General features: G+C 41.4%; 2 protein-coding genes and 1 pseudogene across 3 annotated transcripts; all 3 read right to left on the bottom strand.

Annotated features, from left to right (window-relative positions):
- Nucleotides 1-8661: 8661 nt before the first annotated feature.
- LOC147609873 (cytochrome P450 72A397 pseudogene) lies at nucleotides 8662-9385 on the bottom strand (annotated as a pseudogene). Its single transcript, XR_015264146.1, has 2 exons — nucleotides 9254-9385; nucleotides 8662-9161 (listed from the first exon to the last, which is right to left on the bottom strand). The product of XR_015264146.1 is annotated as a cytochrome P450 72A397 pseudogene (transcript).
- On the bottom strand, nucleotides 9254-11056 carry LOC147609874 (cytochrome P450 CYP72A616-like). The gene is made up of 3 exons (XM_086786845.1): nucleotides 10463-11056; nucleotides 9763-10003; nucleotides 9254-9646 (listed from the first exon to the last, which is right to left on the bottom strand). The coding sequence occupies exons 2-3, from the start codon at nucleotides 9998-10000 to the stop codon at nucleotides 9558-9560; spliced, it is 327 nt and encodes a 108-aa protein (XP_086642971.1). The 5' UTR covers nucleotides 10001-10003; nucleotides 10463-11056; the 3' UTR covers nucleotides 9254-9557.
- Nucleotides 11057-21237: 10181 nt separating this feature from the next.
- Nucleotides 21238-24161, bottom strand: LOC147609875 (cytochrome P450 734A1-like). The gene is made up of 5 exons (XM_086786844.1): nucleotides 23802-24161; nucleotides 23015-23238; nucleotides 22493-22731; nucleotides 21997-22387; nucleotides 21238-21904 (listed from the first exon to the last, which is right to left on the bottom strand). Exons 1-5 carry the CDS (start codon nucleotides 24106-24108, stop codon nucleotides 21476-21478), a joined length of 1590 nt encoding a protein of 529 aa, XP_086642970.1. The 5' UTR covers nucleotides 24109-24161; the 3' UTR covers nucleotides 21238-21475.
- Nucleotides 24162-25478: the final 1317 nt, after the last annotated feature.

The raw sequence follows: 25478 nt of genomic DNA on the forward strand, positions 1-25478 counted from the left end.
GACTCGCAGCCAGTGAACGCCCTTCTTAGTGTTACTGTAACACACGGAAACGTCACCTCGGTCCTCCATTTAAAAGTGAACGCCCTTCTTAGTAAGGTTTTCATAGTTCTTCTTTTTGAATGGGTCAAATCCCCCAAAATATTGTCTTGCATTTCCATTAAATATATTCTGTCAGCTTTTCAAGTATTTTTTAAAAATATATATATTTCCATCAAATATATCTTGTGAGTTTTCCCAAAATAAGGGAGGTTTATAAAAAAGAAAAGAAACAAAAAAAAAACTCGTATGAATCACGCTAGGCCTCTTAGGGGACTAAAGCCACCTTCAAAAGGTCTAATTTTTCTTAGACTTTGTAATAGATTGTACGTGGAAGAGAGAGCGTGAGAGAGAGAGAGAGAGAAAGAAGAAAGAAGCTTTTTTATCGTCGTAAGAGAGAGAGAGAGAGAGAGAGAGAGAGAGAGAGAGAGAGTGTGTCCAAGAAGCCAAAGAAACCCATATGTTGATCTCTTAATCGTTGAGCTACAAATAAGGAGATCTGACACGGGATCTTGAAATACTTATTGAAGAATAATACAAAACTCACAAATAACACAAAGACTAACCATAGATTTGAATCAAATTGATATGATAGAGCATAGATTGAAATAAAAACAAGAAAATGCAGTATCGGGTCCAATCTACCCCCTCAAGTTGGGTGTGAAATAAAAACAAGAAAATGAAATGTCGGGTCCAATCTACCCCCTCAAGTTGGGTGGCTCACGTTTCCCCAACTTGAGTATTTATGCTTATTTCATATTAAAATAGCTTGAGCCAAAAATATATCTTGCTTTTTCACTTTTAGGTTTAGTGGATAACCATTCAAATTATCTTAGTTCTTGGGCCACTTTTACAAAAGCAGATGCCCTCAGCAGAAAAGCCTCCTTGCTTGCAATTACTGTAGTATCAAATCCTTTGATTATTGAAGCAAGAGAGCAGTCTACTTGCTCTTGTCTACCCAAGTTTGGTTATCATTTCCGCTGCATATTCTGACATGGTATCAGAGCCTTCTCACAAGGTTCATGAATAAATAATTCCTCGTGTGCCAGGCCCCATTTCACTTGAGGGTTATCCTTGCGCACATGTTAGCCCCAATTTCCAAACATATTGCATAAAATAAATGCACATAAATATTTGCATAAAACAGTCCTCCCATTTGGAGACCAACTGATCTTAGTTGCATAAAAGAATCGGCAACTTCACAAGGTCAAATTTAAATACTTGAATATAGTTCCATCACCAAACCATGATACGCAATCACTAGCATGGTATGTCTCGTGAGGACCCATATACGATACCTCAATCAGTACCCTCATATGGTGCGACACCTCAATCGGTGACCCTCACACTAATCCTCACCTATGCGACACCTCATTCGGTACCCTCGCACACATCTCACTCGTGTGACACCTCATTCGGTACCCTCGCACACATCTCACCGGTGCGACCATTCGGTATCCTTGCACCGCACATTTGTTTCAATGAGTATGTGTATAAACTAGGAATCTCGGTTTTCTTGCAAAAATAAATTTTTATACAATTCTTGAATTAGATGATCAGAAAAATCACTAAATAATAATTATCCTGAATTTTTAAAAATCATAGCAATGACTTAATAAATTTATTTAGACTTCAAAGGATACTGCCCGATAATTCTTTAAAATAAATGAAAGGATTCAAGGAACAATAAATCAAGGTTTAATTACTATAAAACAACATATTCGCAAAATAATTGAGCACTTGAAATTAAAAATATAAATAGGGAGTATTGTAAATACTTAGCTCAGATGTCATTTGAGTTGAGCTGCAAAAAAATACACTTGACAATGAAATACAACATGTATTGAGTAATATAATTGAACTTATATATATTTGCATTGGAAGCTGAAATAAATTTGAATAATAAATATGAAACTTAGTAATTAAGAGTAAGAAGGTTGCACCTTACATTGATTTAATTTCCATGATGTTCTATATTGAATACCTCATTGGGAATTAAAGAGAAAAATGCGAAAGCAACGTGAATTGATTGAAATATAATTCTAGGTTACAAAAATAACAGAATGCTACTAAGAAATTTTGCCTAAGACCAAGGGTGCTAAGAGCCTTGTTCATACAGTATGAAGAGATGATAGGGAAAAGTATTCATAAGATCAATAATGATTGTTATTAAAAATTCTTGTATGAAGTTAGGGATGTGGATGCGTATTTCCAACACCATATTAAAGAAGAATAAAAGCCTTATATATAAAAAAAAGTGTCATGATTTCTCTTATGGCTTCTACAAGAAAACTTTTATTTAAAAGCTTCAAAAAAGTATTAATTCAAATTTTAGTTAAGCTTTAGTTTTCTTTAAGCCAAAGCTTTAGTTTAAGCCTTGTTTTTCTATTATTTTTGTAAAAGCTTAAATATTAAAGCTATAATATACCTATATGATATATTTTCTAAAGTAGCTAAGTCTAGACCTTGGATATATTGAAGCTTTATATCATAAAGTTTACAATATAAGCTTTTCAACCCTCATCATAAGCTTAAAAGATTTTACAAGCTTAAAAGATTTTATAAGCTTCAAATACCTACCCTCACTTTCACACCTTGCTAAAAGGTTTGGAAGAAGAAGAAAAAAAAGGAAAAAAAAGAAAAATAGAATACAATTTTACTTTAAAGCTTAGAGCGTGATTGGTCGTAGGAAGCTTTTGATTAGGAGGTTTTAGATTAAAAGCTTAAAACTAAGTCTTGTTTTACGTTTTAAAGACTGGCAAGGCCATTTTTGGGTTTTATCTTTTCTTTATTTCTTGTCCTCTTCGGATGATTCAACTACTCTTAAATTTTGACCAAATTAAGCCAAATTAGTTAAGCTTTAAGCACATCATGTAATTAAGGATTTGATCTTTGCTTATTCTCTTGGCTTAGAATAATAGCCCTCCTATCATCCTCTTTGCGTAGGGGTACGCATATTGGGTCTGACAAATACCATGTCAGTATGATAACCCCCTCAGAGGGATGCACAAAGTGCAACCTTGCATCAATTTCCCGTAGACGGTCAAGACGGCGCTGAACCAACTGTCTTTGTACACTCTGGATTTTTTTGGACATATGACGTACTAATGCTCTGTGACGAAGAAGTCGCCTCTGCCCAATTAGAATCAATCACATGACCTGGAAAAAAATGAGCATGCTTAATGATAAAGGTGGGCATATGGGGGGAAGGCATGTTACAACTACTCTTATGCAAAGATAGATTTTAAACAATTACAAAACAAATGTGACTATGCACGCTAACATTAAACTATATACTGTTCCAAAATGTTGACTTTAGTTGCATTACAAAATGACCCAAGATGCAAAGACTCTTTCCATTTGATTCTAAAAAGACACGACAAAATGTGCTAGCAGGTATCAGAATGTGGTGAATTAGAATGCATTGATCTAGATCAACCACGTGGTAGAGCTAGAATGCACTGAACATTCTAGCTCTACCATGTGGTAGGGCCATGTGGTAGGGCTAGAATATTTTTAAATCTAGTTCTACCATGTGATAGAGCTATATCAAAGTATTCTAGCTCGATCCCATGGCAAAATTAGAAATATTTGAAGTCCAGCTCTAGCACATGGTAGAGCTATATCAAAATATTTTAGCTAGACCCCATGGTAGAACTAGAATGGTACAAATGTGAGTACACATGGGATCCTTGTCGACTATAAGACCTTGTTTGGAGATTAACCAAAAGTGTAGATTCTCATGGATTCTCTAGTATTGAGAAGTTCTCACTACCAAAAATTTTGTGTCTATAGCATTATGACTCTGCCATCACCTCACGACCCTTATCCACCTTCGGAACTCCTACGACTCATGGCAGAGTGTAGCCGTCTAGTATACTTATCCAAACGGAATGGTGCTCTTTTTCAACAATTACTGTGGATCTTGAATAATCAACAAGATGACGAATGGTCGAAGATTTGGACTCATGACCATGAAGAATGTTTTGTCATGATACCCATTGGCAACACTAGGGCTTTTTCTCCAAACAACCGTTTTTGTCGCATCATGGAACAAATAAACATTATTCGGGGATATAGCATAGAGGATGACCTAGCAATATCAGATGAGGAATTTATTACTTGACTTCATTGCCTTAAAACTAAGTTACCACCCGAGAAAATAATTGTACCTGATCACATCCGCATTATTAAAGGATTGTAAATTTATTATTGTACTTATTATAGTTACTGTTTTTATCCATTTCAAATTTCATTTTTCTTTAATAGCAACTAACTTTTCAACTCAAAGCAATTTATAGCTTATTTTTTTGATGTCAAGTATTACTTCAATTGTTGTTTCTAGTATTAGTGCAACACAGCAAGTCTTTAGTTCTAACCTTAATTGTTATTTTTGCTCCTTCTTGAATAATTCATTTTAAATTAAGAAGTTTATATTTCCTATACATAGAAAAGCATAAAGACTTACATGTCTTTGGAGTGTTAAAATTATTTTTTGCTAGATAATTTCAATGACATTATAACAATAAGATATGTATTCTCTATCAATTTTTCTCATCAAAAATATTTGTTATTTATTTAGTTTCAGCTAGACAGATTTACCGACGTCCCAATTCAAGGGCAGATTGACTCTCTTTGCGCGTTCTTATATAAAGAATGGGAACTTCAAGAGAAATTTCAGAAGAAATTTCTAAGATAGCTAAGCAGGAACAATAAAAGAGAAATAACAAAAGTTAATGAAATCAAGAAAATAGACACTTATAGCTCCATTAATAACAAAAAGTCCAAGAAGTATGTCTTTATATGTTACAGATGTCATCAAAAAAGGACATTATGCTAAAGATTGTTCGGCAAAAAACAATAACAAGCTTTATCTACATCCACAACTAACGACAAACATCTCAAGCAAGAGGGTATCACCATCAAAATTCTATCAAACGATAGAGGTATGTCTATATTCATTTCTTTTAGTAAACTTTTCACATTTGTTCTATATTTATTTAAGCATTTCTATAGCATTTCTATAATATTTTAACAACCTAAGAACCTAATTAGTAAACCCTAGTAAACCATAGATTAAAAATTAATATTAGTTCAAATTCCATTAACGGAAGTAAATTTTTAAGATAAAGAAAATTTGTGTTGAAATTTAAGTTTCTGAGGAAGCTGGTCACTTTGTCTCAAACTTCTATTCTGAAGGAGTGATAGATGTACATATGCACGGGGGAAAAAAACCTCCTAGTGAGGGAAAAAGTACCCGGCGGTCCTGATGTGTTCACACACATCACTACCATATAATAGTATAAAACATAGTCCAACTCCACATGAAGGAGACCAATAAGGCTAAATGGATCAAAGTAGTGAGCCAACACGGCATGCTGCATGGCGTGCTACAATGGTTAGAAATGGTAAATTTTGGGTGAAACAACATTAAATTGTAAAGGAAATTATTATTATTATTGGTTTCACACTATATTTTCATTTTTAAAAATTTGACCTGGAATGCACCTTTGTGATATGGGACACTTAGACTCGTTTCACATATGTTCATTTAATTGGTTCATTACATATTTACATTATGTGTTGATCTAGTTTTCCACACCAATCATCAAACCATCCTCTCATGGATTTACGCAACTGAGGACATTTTAAACCTGCAAGAGAGAATGTTATAAGAATTACACTTGTTTACTGGGAATTATATTTCTTATTTTCTATCGGAGACACCCATGTGTGCCATGCCTGTTGGTACGTATAATTTGATATTATGGTTGTCTATATCTCTTGACGTCTATATCTCTTAACGACATTGGGATTAATTGATGTGTTCAATTAATTGTTTAACTAACGTGAATTGTGTCTATGAGTATAGGTACCGAGATGTGTGAGGGTACCGATTTAGATGTCGCACTATACAAGGGTACCGATTTAGGTGTCGTATGGATTGAGATGTGCGAGGGTACCGATTGAGGTGTTGCATTATACGAGGGTGGATTGAGTGGTGGCATGAAGATGGAGATCATTTGTTAATCATGTATTAGAATTTCATTAATCATTTATAGCCTTTCATGTGGCTAGGTTATTTTATGTGTGAGTGTGCACAAGATTATTTCATATGTAAGGGCCCCTTAGTATTTATCTTTGGGCAAAAGTTTTGATATGTAGAAACCTTAGAAATCCTGATATGATTATTAATATGTAAATAAAAACCCAAATTTGGAAAAGCAAGCCCAAAATTGTATGCACAACTATTATTAGCTCCTTGGGCTATTTTTATTAAATATAATTCTAAAAAATACTCATGTCGTGGAAGTGGAGCTATGCTTGAGGGGGAAGATTACACCCAATATTTGTCTCTTGTGTGGTGATGTTCTTTCTACTCAATCTTTTGTTGTTATTTTATTTTATGCACTATCTAGAAGTATTTTAGAAAAGGTCGGGTCTCTAAAGGCCTATGTACGCAGATCTTTGGTATGGTTGGCAACCGTTTGCTACAAAGTTAACCACAAATATTATGTGTTGAGATTGCAACCACACAAATTTTGGACAAATTTATCTTTTTCTACTTTATTTCTCCAAAGTGAAGCCAATATATATTTGTTGTTGCCCTTCATTTTAACAAAGAAGTGAATTAATAAAAAAATTCTAGTATCTTCTCTAATTATGACAAAAAGATATTCTATCAAGGAATTTTATGTGTAATAAATTCTACTATCCCATACCACCAGAAATTATCCCACATAAATCTAGAGATAAGTATGTATCGGAATCCTTCACACGAGATTAATCTTTATGTCTCGTACCACAAGACTAATATGTAGTGAAAAAATCATAAAGCATAGTTCAAGATGGAAGGGCCACAGTTCCTCCAAGAAGTTCTACTTTTGCTCCATAAAAAATCTCCTTGAAATTTACAAAAACTCTTGAATAAAATCTATTCTAAAAATAATCAAATGAAATGAGTATGTTACCTTAGGAGTCATCGTAATAGGGGTATTCATCTTCGCCATCATCGATCATATTTATCCCAAGTGAAATACACTTTCACTTCTCTAGATAATTCGACGCGATATGTCCAATCTTATTGCACCTTGTAACATTCTTTGAATAATCTTTATTACCTTGTGAATCATGAGCCTTTGTAACAATACATGTGTTATTAGCATTGTGGGGTTTACCAAATGATGTTGGAAAGGTTTTAAGCTTCAAAAACTTTGATGTCGAGGTTTGAGGTGTCATTGTGCTTCCTTGGGAAAGCCATTTTTCCTTTCACAAGTCAATGCTAAGGGAATAGCCGAGCTAAGAGAGTGCGGTAGAAACATGTTCACTTTTAATCGAATTGTGGGTTTCAAACCTGCTATAAACTTCCTTCTTTGATCCTTGGTGCAAACTTTCTCAATTACCTATTTTTGTAGCAAGGTATGCAAAAATCTATCCACATAAGCATATATATTCTCTTGCTCAAGCTATTTGCAGATAGACCATCATTGTCTAGCCCTAGCTTTGTATTGTGAGGGTAATAAATCTTTCTTGGTGAGCTTCTGAAACCTCTTCCAAGATTTTGGTTTGTGCTTGCTTAGTTCGTCACGTTCCACAATAATGCTGCATTATCCACCAAATGATTAGTAGCACACTTGATTTTGTCCTTCTCAAAGACTTTCTCCCTGAAAAATAATCATCAAGTTGACTAAGCCAGGTAAGTATGGTGTGAGCATCTTTCTTACCATTAAAATTTTGAAAGGTAGAAGCTTTACAGCTAATCTTCTTTTCTTTCCTAGACTCGAGCTCTAAGAGTAGCTTGCATGGTTCTCTGAATTTGGTCATCATCGGAGTTTGAAGATGCATCACTGACATGTCTATGCCTCTTCTTGTGGGATAATCTATCCTCTAGATCCATTCTCAACTCCTTCTGAGAACAAGAATCTGGTTTTGGAGTGACTGAATTTGCTCTTGAATTGTTGGGGGTAGAGGATTCATGATGAAAGAGAGATGTGGAAAAATAAAAGGTGCAGATATAAATGTCAAAATAAAAATTACTGAGATATTGATAATACTTCTCTCATCTGATGCACGGTTGAGTAATAAAATGTCACCGATGTGCTTGAATTTGAGAAGTTGCCAAAATATTCGAGGTAGAGCTTGTATGTCGGAAGATAAGTGGCAGAAATAATTTTGTTGATGTTGAATAGTCAACAAAATGCCATGGTTCTAGAAGTCTTCAAAACTCGAGAATAATGCCCAAGAAATGTGTCCCAACGACGTAGAAGATGACTAGTAAAATAACTCCGATAGATGCCGAAATAATCCAAGTGAATACACACTAAAGAAGTCTAAAAAGAGTTGTGAAATTTTGTAGCAGAAAACACCGTGAAGTTTTTTCCACTTGCTGATTTTTTTTTCCTTTTATGATGTTTTGTTAAGTGTTTTTGGCCTAGCTGTTGGCTTTGTGGGTACTATAGTGAGGATTTTTGATGTATCACCAAGAAACCCTTCAAGAGGTGCTCAATGACCTCATTGACAAAGTGTGATCCTTAATCACTCACAAGCTTTAATAGGCATCCAAATTTGGAAATGACTTAATTATGGATACAAAATAAACGTGACAAAACTCACATACATATGGTCCCTTTTAACGAGGTTGGGTTATCGTAGAGGCACATCCCAAAGAAGAAAGTTGGTAAAGCAAAGCTAGGTGATTTTTAGAGCTTTTCAAAGATGAGCGGCATTCCAAATTGGGGCTGCATGGTGAGGACAATGGTGGGGGAATGGCGGTAGTTAGGGGAGAGGCGGAAACGGTAACGTTGCAAGATGCAGGAAAGCACCACTCTGGCCTCGAGCATGGCAAATGTCTGCCCTATGCAGCTGCGTGGCCCCATGGAGAATGGCATAAAAGCCCCAGCCACTGCACTTGCCTTGGCAACACCCCCCCCAAACCTCTCAGGACGAACCTCGTCAGCATCCGGACCCCAATACCGCTGGTCATGGTGCCAAGCAATTATTGGCACTACCAACACCGTCCCTGCTGGGACTGTGATCTTTCCCAGCTTCATGTCAGTGCCTGCTTTCCTAAACACGGCCACTGCTGGAGGGTACAATCTCAGTGCCTCATTCAGCACCATACCTGCCTGCAAGCAAAAGATGCTTTGTTAGCCATTACATTCTCAGTTTTTCTTGTTCTCCAAGCCACGGTCAACTAGGCTGATCATCTGCCACTTACCAATTTCAGATGGTTTATTGACTCGGCTGTTGGTAGCTCTGTCGTCCCGCACACCCCATGCACCTCCTCCCTAACAGGCTCTTGCCATTCTGGGCTGCTTGCTAGCAGTAGATATGTCCAAGTCAACAGTGTTGATGTTGTCTCATGCCCTGCAAAAAGAAGAAGGTCTTGCACTCATCAATGATTTCACCAATCCCCATACTCAGCTTCTTCTGGTTTCCCTGGAGCTCTCCCTTGTTAGCAGCCATCATCAGGCCGAGCAAATCGTTGCCATACACGTCCCCACGGCCAATATCAGAGGACTCTAGTCGCTTTTCAATGAGTTGGCCAAGGACCTTGACAATCCTATTGTTAAGCTTCCAGCGGTACCGATTATGCGCAGTTGGGACAAACCTACCTCAAAGAAAGCTATATTAAGAACATTCTGGACATTGGTAAGTAATATAACATTTACTGCATTCTGGACATTGAGAAGTGGAAAGCCATTAATTCTGCACTCAGCTTCTCACCTTGATCCAGGGATATATATATAGTGCCATTGACCTTGTTGAAGAGGATCTGCTGCTCATGCTGCATTTCAAACACTTGCTTGCCTTCTGCGAAGCTGCTCCCAAATGCAGTGTGAGCAATAATATCAGCTGTCAGAGTTCTAAAGTCTTCATGAACATTAATCTCCTCTTCTTTCTCCACTCTAGCTTCCCAATTTTCCATGATCGCAACCGTACACGTGGCCATCGTAGGAGTCATGGACTGTACATGATCCCAACCATGATGTTAAGCTCAATAAACCCTTGCATACCAAGGTGTTTACAATGTTGCATCCCACTCACCCTCAAAACACAATATATATCAGGTTCCATATGTCATATGTAATGTCACATGCTAGGTGTCATGTATAATGGCATACGTTATGTGTCCCATGTTATGGAAAATCTTATGTGTCACATGCCATGGATGACGACGTGTATCTTATCGCGCCATCACAGAACTTACTGCATATATTAGAAGTAGAGTTACACAACTTACTGCATATATTAGAAGTAGAGTTACACACTTAAAAAAAAAGCCTACCTTCAACTTCTCAAGAAGATTAGTTATTTTTATGACTTTTAATCTAGAAAAAAGGATGATTAATTCTTTTAAATTTGTTTATGATTAAGAAAAATCATATAAATTCATTTGAAGAAGTTGAAAGAGGGTTATGCTGACATTTTTTTAGAAATGATGCGCCGATGTTGAGCCCACTTCTCGCCCTCCAAAGCTGCCAGCCCATTTCCCCCCAAGTCTTTAGTATCAGGCCTTCCGCGATTCTTCTGATAATGCCCAAATTTGCTGGACAATATTTCCTTGGCCTGATCAGGTTCTGTTAGGATGACTCGAGCTTGCGAACCAAACCATTACACAAAGAGCTCACCTGTAATGATAACAAACCAGCAACAATAAGAAAACTGTGTATGTGCATGTGTGTGTATAGAGGCTAGAGCTGAGGAGTGTGGTGTGTTGGATGATAATGCCAACTGTCCGCCATGAGGTGTGAATGGCTGCCGTGTGTCAGATCTGAAGGGGCATAAGACTCATATATATTTATGTAGGCTTTTATAATACACACACAAATATAACTGTTTCTATGCTCTCTGCGTATCGACTATCTGATATAAGATGAGAGAGAGATCCTGCTTTCTCAGTTTTTCTACATGGTATTTGACAGGCGATCCTGGCGCGCCTGTGGGGGGCTTTGACAAATCCCCGCTTCCACCCAATGACTGCTGATTTTACTCGAGGGCTTCTACACAGGAATCCCTACCAGAATCCAAGGCGAAACAGCCGCCAAACATGGCCAAGATGCAGATGAAGCACCCTCTCAGGACGAAACTCATCAGCATCCGGACCCCAATACCGCTGGTCATGGTGCCAAGCAATTATTGGCACTACCAACACCGTCCCTGCTGGGACTTCGATCTTCCCCAGTTTCATATCAGTAGTGCCTGCTTTTGTCACCAATCGGCCGACCATTTGGTCCATCTCCAGTTTTTGCGTCTCGTTCACTTGAGGCCAGGCCAGTGTCTCGTGTGAAGAGGCCAGTATTTTGCTGACATGGACAGGAGCCAGACTGGTGCCACCCGTGTGTTAGCAGGATGGTGTCGTATGGACGGGAGCCAGACCAGTGCCACCCGTGTATGACCAGGACTGTGTTCGATCCATGGGATTGTCACGCCATGGAAGAGCCAGTATTCGTGCCGTGTTTTACCTATGGGACTGTCACACCATAGGGAAACTCGTGCCTGGAACTGTGTCTTACCTATGGGACTGTCACTCCATAGGAAGACCAGGTTTTTATGTTTTTATGTCGTGCCAGTTTTGTGCCGACAGATATTTTGTACATGTTCCATGAACGGGAGATATGTCCATGTTACTATTTGCACATGCACACATAATTTGCATGCTTGAAACTGTTTTCGCATGACATGTATTTGTGTGTTTGCCTGCCTGACGTGTTACTTACTGAGCGGGGACGCCTGCCAGTGAGTCGTGAAGTCTGCCCTGTATTCTGACGAGTTTTAGTGCATGTGAACAGGTGGTAAGTATGTTACACATGTTGTTTTAATGTTTTAAATTCTAACCCTTTAATTTATAAGGTTAGGTGTTCACATTTATTTAAAAGTGGGCACCCCCTTTGGGCACCCACTTAGGGGCCAAGGTGGGGAGCCCCACTTTTAAGTGAGTGTGGGGGTGGGCATGGTCACCAACCCCCATTAGTCCCCCACATGCATACGTAGAATTTACTAAGGTTAACTACAGCCCCACTTTTAAGTGAGTGTGGGGGTGGGCATGGTCACCAACCCCCATTAGTCCCCCACATGCATACGTAGAATTTACTAAGGTTAACTACACTTAAATTTTATTAAAAAAGGGCCCCCTTCAAGCGTAGAATCAATCGCTTCCTTCTGGCGTTGATTTTTCACCAACCGGCGACTCTTCCCATCTTTTTCTGCTGGCGACTAGCTTGCTGCAGGCGGCTCCCTATATTACTGCACGTACCTGTCCCCAGGCGGCTGGCTGCAATCTGCACTGCAGGTGGCCGCCATCTATCTCCATACTGCTGCGCATACTCTCATCCAGGTGGCTGCGTAGGCTGCTGTTTACCCGCTGCGCATACACTCATCCAGGTGGCTGCGCAAGCTGCTGTTTACCCACAGGCCGTACTTTCTGCTCTTACAGGCGACTGCACCATAAGGCTGACGGCTGCCTACTCTACAGACTGTGTGTGTTTCATCTCTAGCAGGGCTGCGCTGCCCCTTGCAGGTGGATGTGTGCCCATTTCCAGCAAACGACTGCCCCTCATAACAAGGCTACGCTGCCTTCTTTCTGCAGGCGACTGTGTGACCAACTTCAGTGGGTTACTCCTCTTCTCCTGCAGGCGCCTACTCCTCTTCCCAAGCAGGCGATCCCTTCTCCATACAGGAGGCTGTGCCTTCTATAAGGTGGCTGCACTTGTTGTAGCCAGGCGGCATCTTTCTTCATAGCAGGTTGCTCCTCCACACAGCAGCCAGGTCTCTATCCTTCCTGCAACAAGTGGATACTTCTTCTCTCACAGCAGGCGGCTGTACCCTTCGTGGTGGTGCTTGTCTTGTTAGTTCTACACGAGGCAACTCTTTCCTCAACAAGGGTGGCTTCATATTCTATGCAAACACCACAAGTTTTGGTCTCCTATCAACCATCTACAAGTAAGTGATTTTCAGATTTGAGTAAAGCACTTAATGTTTAAATCTGATAAGGGATTCATCCCTCTACGGCAACACCCGTTCGGTGCCGGGTTGTCCAAGCTGTATTGGCGAACCTCGGTCCAAAGGTGCTGAGATCGAGAGAGCCAGGCATTAGTACGAGAGCGCCTGTTTGTGCGTGGTCTCGGAACACCAGTGAGGCGCTCTCCGCGGAGTCCAGTGAAAGCACAGGACCGTAGAGATTGGACCACACTAGTGGTCGTTCTGCTTCGAGTTTTCTTCATCGAAATTCGAGCCTACTTGTTTGGTACTGTTTTCATATGTACATGGACATTATCTGGTTCTTGGAACCCATGGAGCATTGTATTTATTAAATACTCCCAATAAATATATCATATATTGAGGGGGGGGTCGGCCCGTTCCGGCCCCAGTGCTGGTGTCCATCTTTCCATTTCATTTCATTTAAATTTCAAGTTGTTTTAAGTTGTCTATTTCAAATTTGTGGTTTTAAAGTTGTGCTATTAAGCGTGTGGGTGTCCAACGGAGTCTTTCCCACTTGACGGGATCGGTTTCATTGGTATCAGAGCACGGTTGTTTCCCTCTTCCTAGTGGGGAAACGAACCTGTGTACTGGACATCCCGCTTTTAGCAAACTTTGAACACAATGGACAGCCAAGGCAACCCTTTGGAAGTGCCTAATTCGAGGGGTCCATCTAGTGCTTCTCGTGGGTCTGATGCCCTGCGTGGTAGACACAAGCCCCTTGAAAGGGTTATGGATAGTGAATCCAAGGGTCAACTGTCTCCACGGAAGACAGTTATGCTTGAACAAGAGCCTGATGCTATGAGGGCTGAAATGGAACATATAAGAAAACTTTTGCAGGCTCAAGAGCAAGAATTAAAGTTTTTGCATGAAGATCCACATCTGCAAAGTGCTATTGAAGCCAGGAAGGCTGATGCTATGGTTGATGTAACTTTTGAATCAATGGCTCGTGAAGTGGGCAAGAAACCAAGGGAGTTGGCACTTGCCTATCTCCTTCGCAAAGGTGATATCAAAGAGGGGGATGACGGAGAGCTAAAATTCAGAAATCCACCTCGTTTGAAGCATGGAGATCCCGCATCCCAGAGGCTGAAATCTTTTATGCAAAAGGAAGAGGTGACTGTCACCTCCTCTCGACATGCATCTTCTCCCCAAGGCACTAAGCCTGACAGATATATGTATGCCAGTGCTCATGGAGGGCATGAAAGTCACATGCATGCCAGACATGTATCTCATGGTGACAGGTCTACTTCCAGAAAAATTTTGCCTTCTGAGTTGTCTCATGGAGAGACACTGCCATATGCAGGTAAGTCACATGCATCTGAGTTTCGAGTTCGTGGAGCACATGCCACCGTGCCCCATGAAGCTTCTATGACGGCCCATGGAGCCCATGCAGACAAGGCTACCCCGTTGGATAAGGGGAAAAGAAAAAGAGAGGACCATGAGCCTCATGCCAGGAAGCTCAAGGAATTCAAAGCAGGTGATAAATCTGTCAAATTTGATGTCTTTCATGGTGAACATGATGCTTCTAAGGTGTTAGCGTTTGTGGCACAGTTCGACATTGCTTTTAGCGATGAGGACTTTACAGAAAAGTCAAAGGTGCGCCATGCTAGCATGTTTTTAAAAGGCACTGCTGCCCATTGGTGGATCACTGAAAAGATCACCAAGGATCCCATCTCTACTTGGAAGGAATTCAAAGATAGATTTTATGCTCAGTTCTTGCCACCCAATGCGGAGCAAACTCTCACTCAAAAGTGGGATAGGCTGGAACAAAAAGACAATGAGAGTGTGCAACAGTATGTTAACAAATTCTGGAAAGTGTTGCTGGAAGTGACTCCCTTCATGCTAATCACTGAGGATGAAAGAAAGAGGAAGTTTCGTTCTGGATTGCAACCTGCTTATAGATCGGGTATTGAATTGCACCCAAAACATACGTTGCAACAACTCACAGCTTCTGCTCTTGCTACGGAGCAATTGGTGCTCAAGATCAAGCAGGATCAAGGAGGTTCCAAGGGGAAGGACAAGGCTGCCCCAAATTAGCAAAAGGGTGGACAGCCACCTAAAAAGAACTTCCGGGAGTCCTACAAGGGTGGTAAAGCTGAAAATAACACATCTAAAGAACAGGGCCCAAGAAAGAACAAATTCGGCTTAACCCCGGAGCAAAGAGAGCAATATGCCAAGGATGGAAAATGCTTTTCTTGTGGTAGTAAAGACCACATGTTCCGACAATGCCCAGATCGCAAACCAAAGCACGAGGACAAGCACACCAAAGCAAATGTTCATGCAGTTCCTGATGTGCAAGGTAATACAGGTCATGATGCTAAAGAGCGTATGGTTTGCAAGGCTTGGGGGCAAATCAAGGATCAGCCCGCACTCTTCATGTTTGATGACTGTGCAACTGACAATTTCATCTCTATGCAAATGGCAGCTGCATTGGGTATTGAGGTTGAAAACATGGGACCTCAGATTGAAGCCGAAGCTGCATTTATTGGTAAAGAGGTGCAGGTTACCCCCTTGATAGGGAAGTTGCGTATCCATATACAGGGCTATCTTGATAATGAGCATTTCCTAGTTGCTCCACTGAATGGATGTGATGTATTGTTGGGCAAGCCGTGGCACCATAGGCTTGAGCCCCGCAAAGACTACAAGTCTAATATGATTTCTTTTATGCATAAAGGCCGCATGCACTTTATTGATGCTGGCAAAGAAGGGGATTCCATCCCAGTTGTATCACACATCCAAATTAATAAAGCAATGAAAAAGAGTCTTTCAGCGTACTTGGTTTTTGTGCGTGATAGTCTTGTGCCAAATCATCAAAATATGGATGCTATGTCTAATGATAGGCTGAATTTTCTTAATGCATTCAAAGACTGTTTTGCTGACTCGTTGCCAGGTGAATTACCTCCCCAAAGGCCCGAAGATCACCGTATAGATCTTGTGCCAGGTAGTTCTCCACCTAACAAACCCGCATACCGAGTGAGTGCTGCACAACAAGAAGAAATTATGAAGCAGGTAAACGAGCTTTTAGAGAAAGGTTTGGTTCAGCCCAGTTCCTCACCTTACTGCTCTCCTGTGCTTCTTGTTCAAAAGAAGCACGGATCATTCTGTATGTGTGTAGATTATAGAGCTTTGAACAAGCTTACCATCAAGAACAGATTCCCAATTCCACGTATTGATGATATCTTGGATAAGCTTGATGGTTCAGCTTGCTTTAGCAGACTTGATTTGAAGAGTGGTTATCACCAGATACGCGTGGTGCCACAAGATGTCCATAAGACTGCATTCAGGACAGCTTTCGGATTATATGAATTCTTGGTAATGCCTTTTGGTCTCACCAATGCTCCTGCTACCTTTAATCGTATGATGGATAGGATATTCCGAACCCATCGCAAGTTTACAGGAGTCTTCTTTGATGATATCTTGGTTTTCTCCAAGAATGAGCAGGAACACAGAACTCATTTGGTCACAGTGTTCGAAGAGTTGCGGAAGCATAAACTTTTCGTCAATGCCAAGAAAAGTGAGTTTTTCCTTTCAGAGATTCATTATCTGGGACATATTGTATCCAAGGATGGAGTTACAATGGATCCTGCAAAGATAGAGACTATTCGGAATTGGCCCGAATTGCAAAACGTACATCAAGTACGTAGTTTTCTGGGATTATGTTCATACTACAGGCGTTTCATAAGGCATTTTGCTATAATTGCCACTCCTCTACATGATCTCACGAAGAAGAAAACTGCTTTCAAATGGACTTCAAAGGAACAGGATGCTTTATTGCAGCTCAAGCATGCGATCATATGTGGACCAGTATTGGTTGTTCCTGACTTGCACAAGTCATTCGTGGTTGAATGTGATGCTTGTGGTGATTGCATAGGAGCTGTCCTAAATCAAGAAGGGCATGCAGTTGCATACGAGAGCCGTCGTTTGCATGATGCTGAGCTTCATATGGATATCTATGAGAAAGAGCTCTTGGCTGTAATTCACGCCTTAAAGATTTGGAAACATTATCTTCTTGGGGCTGAATTTGTAGTCAAGACAGATCATCAAAGCTTGAGATACTTTCTATCTCAAACCAAGCTTTCAGAAAAGCAGATGAGAATGGCAAATTTTCTTTCCATGTTTCATTTTCAGATTGTGCATACTCCAGGAAAGAAAAATGTGGTGGCCGATGCACTATCTAGGAGGCCTTATGTTGCTGCAGTCTCAGTGGCCTCTCATGGAGATCTATCTGCTATGAGAGATTTGTATCATTTGGATGCTGATTTTTGCCATATATGGACTGATTTGATGGCTGGTCATTCACATGCCTCTTATGTTATCAACGAGGGTTATCTTATGAAGGATAATTGCCTATGTGTGGTGAAGGATTTGCGTCCAAAGGTCATGGACGAATGTCACGCTCCACCATATGTTGGTCATAGAGGTATTATGCCTACTACTCGCATGATTCAGAGGTACTTCTTTTGGCCAAGCATGCGTAAAGACATTGAGGCTTATGTACGTGCATGTATTACTTGCCAAAAGGTAAAATTTGATAGGCAAAAGCCTCCAGGTTTGCTTCAGCCATTGCCTATTCCCTCGCAACCTTGGGAAAGTATTACGATGGATTTTATTATGGATTTGCCTAGATCCCAGCATGGGAATGATGCTATTTGGACTATTGTGGACAGATTTAGCAAGCAAGCTCATTTCTTGCCTGTCAAGAAAACCATTAAAGCTGATCATATGGTAAAGCTTTTTCTTGCTAATATTTTCAAGCATCATGGTATGCCTAAATCCATTGTTGGGGATAGAGATCCCAGGACTACAAGCCTATTTTGGAGGGCTTTGTTTGATAATATGGGTACTAAGCTTGAGTTTTCATCAGCTTATCATCCCCAAACGGATGGCCAAAGTGAAGCTGCAAATTCATCTGTGTTGGATTTATTGAAGTGTTATGTGGCAGATCAAAAGAGTGCTTGGGAGAAGTATCTTCCACTTGTTGAGTTTGCCTACAACAATACAATCCATGCTTCCACAGGAAAGGCTCCGTTTGAGATTATTTATGGCAGAGTGGTATTGCCACCCATCCTTCGTACAAAGGATGAGATTTTTGCAGCTGATGAATATGTTCGTGACTTGGATGTTGCCTTTGGTCAGGTGTGGACAGCCATTGCAAGATCTCAGGATAAGCATAAAATGGCTGCTGACAAGCATAGAAGGGACATGGAAGTCAAAGAAGGTGATTGGGTATTGCTGAAATTTGAGAAGGCTAGGCTTCGGAAGAGGCCAGGACGAGAAGGATCATATCCTAAGCTTTCTCCTCGCTATTATGGACCCTTCAAGGTGATTCACAAAATCAATGAAGTGTCCTACAGGCTTGCTCTACCTAGTCATTGGAAGATTCACAATGCTTTTCATGTGAGTCTATTTCGGAAATATGTGGGGCCAGATCCTGATGAGCCTGTCACAGAAGATCCGCCAGAGATTGAAGAGCTTGAGGAGATCCTCCAGCCAGAACAGATTGTTATTCACAAGGAGAGAAAGCTACCTGCAGGAAAGCTTTCCAGGAGATACCTTGTGAAGTTTAAGAATTATTTGCCTATTGATGCCAAATGGGTAAATGAGGATTACTTTGCAGATTATCCGCAATTGTTGCAGGCATATCTTGAGGCTTTTAAGTTGAGGTCAACTCTTTAGAAGCCCGGGGGGATGTCACCAATCGGCCGACCATTTGGTCCATCTCCAGTTTTTGCGTCTCGTTCACTTGAGGCCAGGCCAGTGTCTCGTGTGAAGAGGCCAGTATTTTGCTGACATGGACGAGAGCCAGACTGGTGCCACCCGTGTGTTAGCAGGATAATGTCGTATGGTCGGGAGCCAGACCAGTGCCACCCGTGTATGACCTGGATTGTGTTCGATCCATGGGATTGTCACGCCATGTAAGAGCCAATATTCGTGCCGTGTTTTACCTATGGGACTGTCACACCATAGGGAAACTCGTGCCTGGAACTGTGTCTTACCTATGGGACTGTCACTCCATAGGAAGACCAGGTTTTTATGTTTTTATGTCGTGCCAGTTTTGTGCCGACAGATATTTTGTACATGTTCCATGAACGGGAGATATGTCCATGTTACTATTTGCACATGCACACATAATTTGCATGCTTGAAACTGTTTTCGCATGACATGTATTTGTGTGTTTGCCTGCCTGACGTGTTACTTACTGAGCGGGGACGCCTGCCAGTGAGTCGTGAAGTCTGCCCTGTATTCTGACGAGTTTTAGTGCATGTGAACAGGTGGTAAGTATGTTACACATGTTGTTTTAATGTTTTAAATTCTAACCCTTTAATTTATAAGGTTAGGTGTTCACATTTATTTAAAAGTGGGCACCCCCTTTGGGCACCCACTTAGGGGCCAAGGTGGGGAGCCCCACTTTTAAGTGAGTGTGGGGGTGGGCATGGTCACCAACCCCCACTAGTCCCCCACATGCATGCGTAGAATTTACTAAGGTTAACTACACTTAAATTTTATTAAAAAAAGGGCCCCCTTCAAGCGTAGAATCAATCGCTTCCTTTTGGCGTTGATTTTTCACCAACCGGCGACTCTTCCCATCTTTTTCTGCTGGCGACTAGCTTGCTGCAGGCGGCTCCCTATATTACTGCACATACTCGTCCCCAGGCGGCTGGCTGCAATCTGCACTGCACGTGGCCGCCATCTATCTCCATACTGCTGCGCATACTCTCATCCAGGTGGCTGCGCAGGCTGCTGTTTACCCGCTGCGCATACTCTCATCCAGGTGGCTGCGCAGGCTGCTGTTTACCCACAGGCCGTACTTTTTGCTCTTACAGGCGACTGCACCATAAGGCTGACGGCTGCCTACTCTACAGGCTGTGTGTGTTTCATCTCTAGCAGGGCTGTGCTACCCCTTGCAGGTGGATGTGTGCCCATTTCCAGCAAACGACTGCCCCTCATAATAAGGCTACGCTGCCTTCTTTCTACAGGCGACTGTGTGACCAACTTCAGTGGGTTACTCCTCTTCTCCTGCAGGCGCCTACTCCTCTTCCCAAGCAGGCGATCCCTTCTCCATACAGGAGGCTGTGCCTTCTATAAGGTGGCTGCACTTGTTGTAGCCAGGCGGCATCTTTCTTCATAGCAGGTTGCTCCTCCACACAGCAGCCAGGTCTCTATCCTTCCTGCAAGTGGATACTTCTTCTCTCACAGCAGGCGGCTGTACCCTTCGTGGTGGTGCTTGTCTTGTTAGTTCTACACAAGGCAACTCTTTCCTCAACAAGGGTGGCTTCATATTCTATGCAAACACCACAAGTTTTGGTCTCCTATCAACCATCTACAAGTAAGTGATTTTCAGATTTGAGTAAAGCACTTAATGTTTAAATCTGATAAGGGATTCATCCCTCTACGGCAACACCCGTTCGGTGCCGGGTTGTCCAAGCTGTATTGGCGAACCTCGGTCCAAAGGTGCTGAGATCGAGAGAGCCAGGCATTAGTACGAGAGCGCCTGTTTGTGCGTGGTCTCGGAACACCAATGAGGCGCTCTCCGCGGAGTCCAGTGAAAGCACAGGACCGTAGAGATTGGACCACACTAGTGGTCGTTCTGCTTCGAGTTTTCTTCATCGAAATCCGAGCCTACTTGTTTGGTACTGTTTTCATATGTACATGGACATTATCTGGTTCTTGGAACCCATGGAGCATTGTATTTATTAAATACTCCCAATAAATATATCATATATTGAGGGGAGGGTCGGCCCGTTCCGGCCCCAGTGCTGGTGTCCATCTTTCCATTTCATTTCATTTAAATTTCAAGTTGTTTTAAGTTGTCTATTTCAAATTTGTGGTTTTAAAGTTGTGCTATTAAGCGTGTGGGTGTCCAACGGAGTCTTTCCCACTTGACGGGATCGGTTTCAGCTTTCCTAAGCATGGCCACTACTGGAGGGTACAATCGCAGTGCCTCATTCAGCACCATACCTGCCTGCAAGCAAAGATGCTTTGTTAGCCATTACATTCTCAGTTTTTCTTGTTTTTCAAGCCACGGTCAACTAGGCTGATCATCTGATCATCTGCCACCCTAGTTGCATCCTAAGCTAATGCATATGGATGAGATGAAATGTGGAATGCATGAAAACATTTCTTCGAGCAATTTTTTGTAAAGTGTTGTGCTTCACCCTAGTTGCATCCTAAGCTAAGTGCTATAATTGATTACTTTATGATATTAACATTTAGCCAGATCTATTAGAGATTTAATAGTTTGATAGAGAAATACAACAATCTTTTTCTTCTTCACTTTTGGGCGTCGGGCCTTGACCCCTTCATTGATTACTTCTTCGTATATTTTCACAAATGCAAGATTACACTATACCCCAGGTGTTTCGCATTCTGGTTCATAGATCCAAGATGGTATGTAACCTTTGACAGAATAGTTCTATTATTATTATGTGTACCTATAAAGTTTGTACTCATATGTTGATTTTTAGAGCATTTCAAAGATGAGAGGCATTCCAAATTGCGGCTGCATGATTATGATGACAGTGGTGGGGGAATGGCGGTAGTTAGGGGAGAGGCGGAAACGGTAACGTTGCAAGATGGAGGAAAGCACCACTTTGGCCTCGAGCATGGCAAATGTCTGCCCTATGCAGTTGCGTGGCCCCATGGAGAATGGCATAAAAGCCCCAGCCACTGAACTTGCCTTGCCAACACCCCCCCCAAACCTCTCAGGACGAAACTCGTCAGCATCCGGACCCCAATAGCGCTGGTCATGGTGCCAAGCAATTATTGGCACTACCAACGTCGTCCCTGCTGGGACTTCGATCTTCCCCAGCTTCATATCAGTACCTGCTTTCCTAACCATGGCCACTACTGGAGGGTACAATCTCAGTGCCTCATTCAGCACCATACCTGCCTGCAAGCAAAAGATGCTTTGTTAGCCATTACATTCTCAGTTTTTCTTGTTTTTCAAGCCTCGGTCAACTAGGCTGATCATCTGCCACTTACCAATTTCAGATGGTTTACTGACTCGGCTGTCGGTAGCTTTGTTGTCCCGCACACCGCATGCACCTCCTCCCTAACACGCTCTTGCCATTCCGGACTGCTTGCAAGCAGTAGAAATGTCCATGTCAGCAGCGTTGATGTCGTCTCATGCCCTGCAAAGAAGAAGGTCTTGCACTCATCAATGATTTCACCGATCCCCATACTCAGGTTCTTCTGGTTTCCCTGGAGCTCTCCCTTGTTAGCAGCCATCATCAGGCCAAGCAAATCGTTGCCATACATGTCTCCACGACCAATATCAGAGGACTCTAGGCGCTTTTCAATGAGTTGGCCAAGGACCTTGGCAATTCTATTGCTGAGCTTCCAGCGGTACCGATTTCGCGCAGTTGGGAGAAATCTGCCTCAAAGAAAGGTCAAAAAGCATATGTTCAAAAAGCATATGTTTAGAACATTCTGGACATTGAGAACTGGAAAGCCATTAATTCTGCTCTCAGCTTTTCACCTTGATCCAGGGATATATACAGTGCGAATGACCTCCTCTAAGAGGATCTGCTGCTCATGCTGCATTTCAAACACTTGCTTGCCTTCTGCGAAGCTGCTCCCAAATGCAGTGTGAGCAATAATATCAGCTGTCAGAGTTCTAAAGTCTTCATGAACATTAATCTCCTGTTCTTTCTCCACTCGGGCTTCCCATTTTTCCATCATTGCAACCGTACATGCAGCCATCGTAGGAGCCATGCACTGTACATGATCCCAATCATGATGTTAGGCTCAATAAACCCTTGCATACAAGGTATTTACAATGTTGCACTCCACTCACCCTCAAAACACAAGTGATATATATCAGGTTTCATATGTCATATGTAATGTCACATGCGATGTGTCACGTATAATGGCATACTCTGTGTCCCGTGTTACGGAAAATGTTATGAGTCACATGTCATGGCAGACGACATGTATCTTATCATCACAGAACTTACTGCATATATTACAAGTAGAGTTACACACTTTAAAAAAAGCCTACCTTCAGCTTCTCAAGAAAGAAGGCTGGGTTCATGATGCGCCGATGTTGAGCCCACTTCTCGCCCTCCAAAGCCGTCAGCCCATTTCCCCCCAAATCTTTAATATCAGGCCTTCCACTGCTCTTCTGATAATGCCCAAATTTGTGGGACAATATTTCCTTGGCCTGATCAGGTTCTGTTAGGGTGACTCGAGCTTGAGAACCAAACCAATACACAAAGAGTTCACCTGTAATGATGGCAAACCAGCAACAATAAGAAAACTGTGTATGTGTGTATAGAGGCTAGAGCTGAGGGGTGTGTGGATTATAGAATATTGAGCTATGTACACAACTTTGGACTGTCAAACATCCCCCTCTTTCATGAGGTCTTGAAGCGGTGAGATTCCCATCGATATCTAACATGGTGGACTGGGGCAATGGTGTAATTAGCCAAACTATGGAAGTTATTCAGTGAACAATATCAATCAATAGATGGGGGTTGGACTGAGTGATGGTGAGCAATGATGAAGCCATATTACAAGCCAGCAAGCCGTCAATAAACAAGCTTGAATGAGGAGAAGAAACCAACTGAGAGTAAACCCTAGAAGGACAAGGAGCAGCAAAAGAAGAAGAAACAAGGAAGTGAAGAGGGCAGCCCTTCTCAAGGATGACCAGGAACTAGAGGAAGAAGATGACAAGATGAGACTCGCCACCCATTGTTAAGATGCTTGCAGGCCCTATTTACGAGTTGGGCAGGGTGACAACTGAGAGTAATATCTATCTGATAGTGTTAAAAGAAAATGAAGCTTACCGTATGTTTTGGACCAGTTGTAGTAGTGGGGCAGGATGCGGGGGGCGATGTCATGGGAGAGATGAGGCATGGGGAGGGAGCGGGCATCTCTGAAGATGGCCACATACTCTGGGAGGTTGCCATACAGGAAGCGGCCGGGCATGCACTTCACCCCCTGCGCTTCAAACATCCGCCTGATGCGCCGAGGCCGCCACCACATGCCTACCACCACGCTCGTCCACAGCGTGTAAACAAGGGGGGCGCCCAGCACCACCAGCAGCGAAAGCACTACATCTCGGTAACAGATCTCGGGCAGCGCAAACCCCATCGTCGTCTGCACAAGCGAAGGTTTTCCTACTCTCTTCTGTGTTTTTGTGTGTGATGACGATGCTTTCTGCAGTGGGGCGCAAGCTTTATCTGCCGCGTGGTGCAAGCTTTATCTCCTTCTAGAAGATTATTCGGGGTCCTCGTGCACAAAAGGTCAAAGATGTGACGGATGCAAACAGACTGAGTGAGGAATCAGGATGTCTCCTCGTCGCGGTCGTCACCCGTCCCTTGCACGTGATGATGAAGTCTGAACCAACTTCCACAGCAACCTCGTTCATGAACCTTTGGTTTTAACTATGCTAAGGTTTTTCAATTAGATGAATAATTCAAAACTTTTTTTCCAAAATTTTAAACTTAAAACTTTTTTAGCTTGCGTATCAACCATTTTTAAAAGTTATTTTCCAGTATCTACCATTAGCTTTGCATTTCAAAACGTAAACATTCAAAAAGTTCATATGACAAATATAAACAACCAAAGAGTCGTTTATTAATATCAAAATTTCACTCATACAGAAGTAAACTTCTCGCTCAGACAAAGGCATTTGACATCCTTTAAGGTAAGGCTTCATAGAGTGGTTAAACTACTATGGATAAGCAAAAAGATAACATTCTTCCATGATAGCTTTCGATAGGCAAAGTAAAGTAGCAATGTCCATAGGAGATTCTAAAAAGCATAGATACCATGGATACAAAATTTTGGGAAAGATTAAAATACTATGTGGAACATATTGTGATACTTCATCAATTGACTAGAGCTGCAGTATCTGCACAAAAATTAAAAAATTAATGCATTCTATTATTATAGGTTAGTGTAAGATTATAACTGTGTTCAACAAATCAATGGTCAAAAAGGATTTGATTTTCTTCCAACTTCATGGTCAAAAAATCGATATCCTGCATAAAGAAAAAAGTAAGAATATACAAATATTGAAAAAAAAAACCCAATGTTAATCTTGCTGCAATAATACTCACTAGTATTGTGTAGTTCCATAGATATGCCTTGATGTTTTACAAGCATTCCTCCATGCCTCCCCATAGCTTCAACAATATCAAAATCTTCAACATTTGGACCATCAATTGGTATATGCAACAATGATTTCAAACTTCTTGTGTCAAGTTTGTTTCTTAAACGTGTTTTGATGTTATTTTGTGTAGAAAAACCCCTTTCACAAATTGTTGTACTGGAGCACTGGATCATGGCAATTTGACTCAAGCACAATAAGTTTGCATATTTTTCCTTAAACAAAGTATTCCAACTTATGTGTGTCCAAGTTTCACGCAAAAGGGAGATTTTTCCAATCCAAAGCTACTTGCACTTTGAAAACTTGAAATTCTTTCTTTATGCATCTCTCATCCACAAGGTTTACACAC

Source organism: Cibotium barometz, chromosome 50 (genome assembly GCF_041138505.1).
Source record: "Cibotium barometz isolate CiBa-2024 chromosome 50, ASM4113850v1, whole genome shotgun sequence".
In the NCBI taxonomy this organism is placed as follows: Eukaryota; Viridiplantae; Streptophyta; class Polypodiopsida; order Cyatheales; family Cibotiaceae; genus Cibotium; species Cibotium barometz.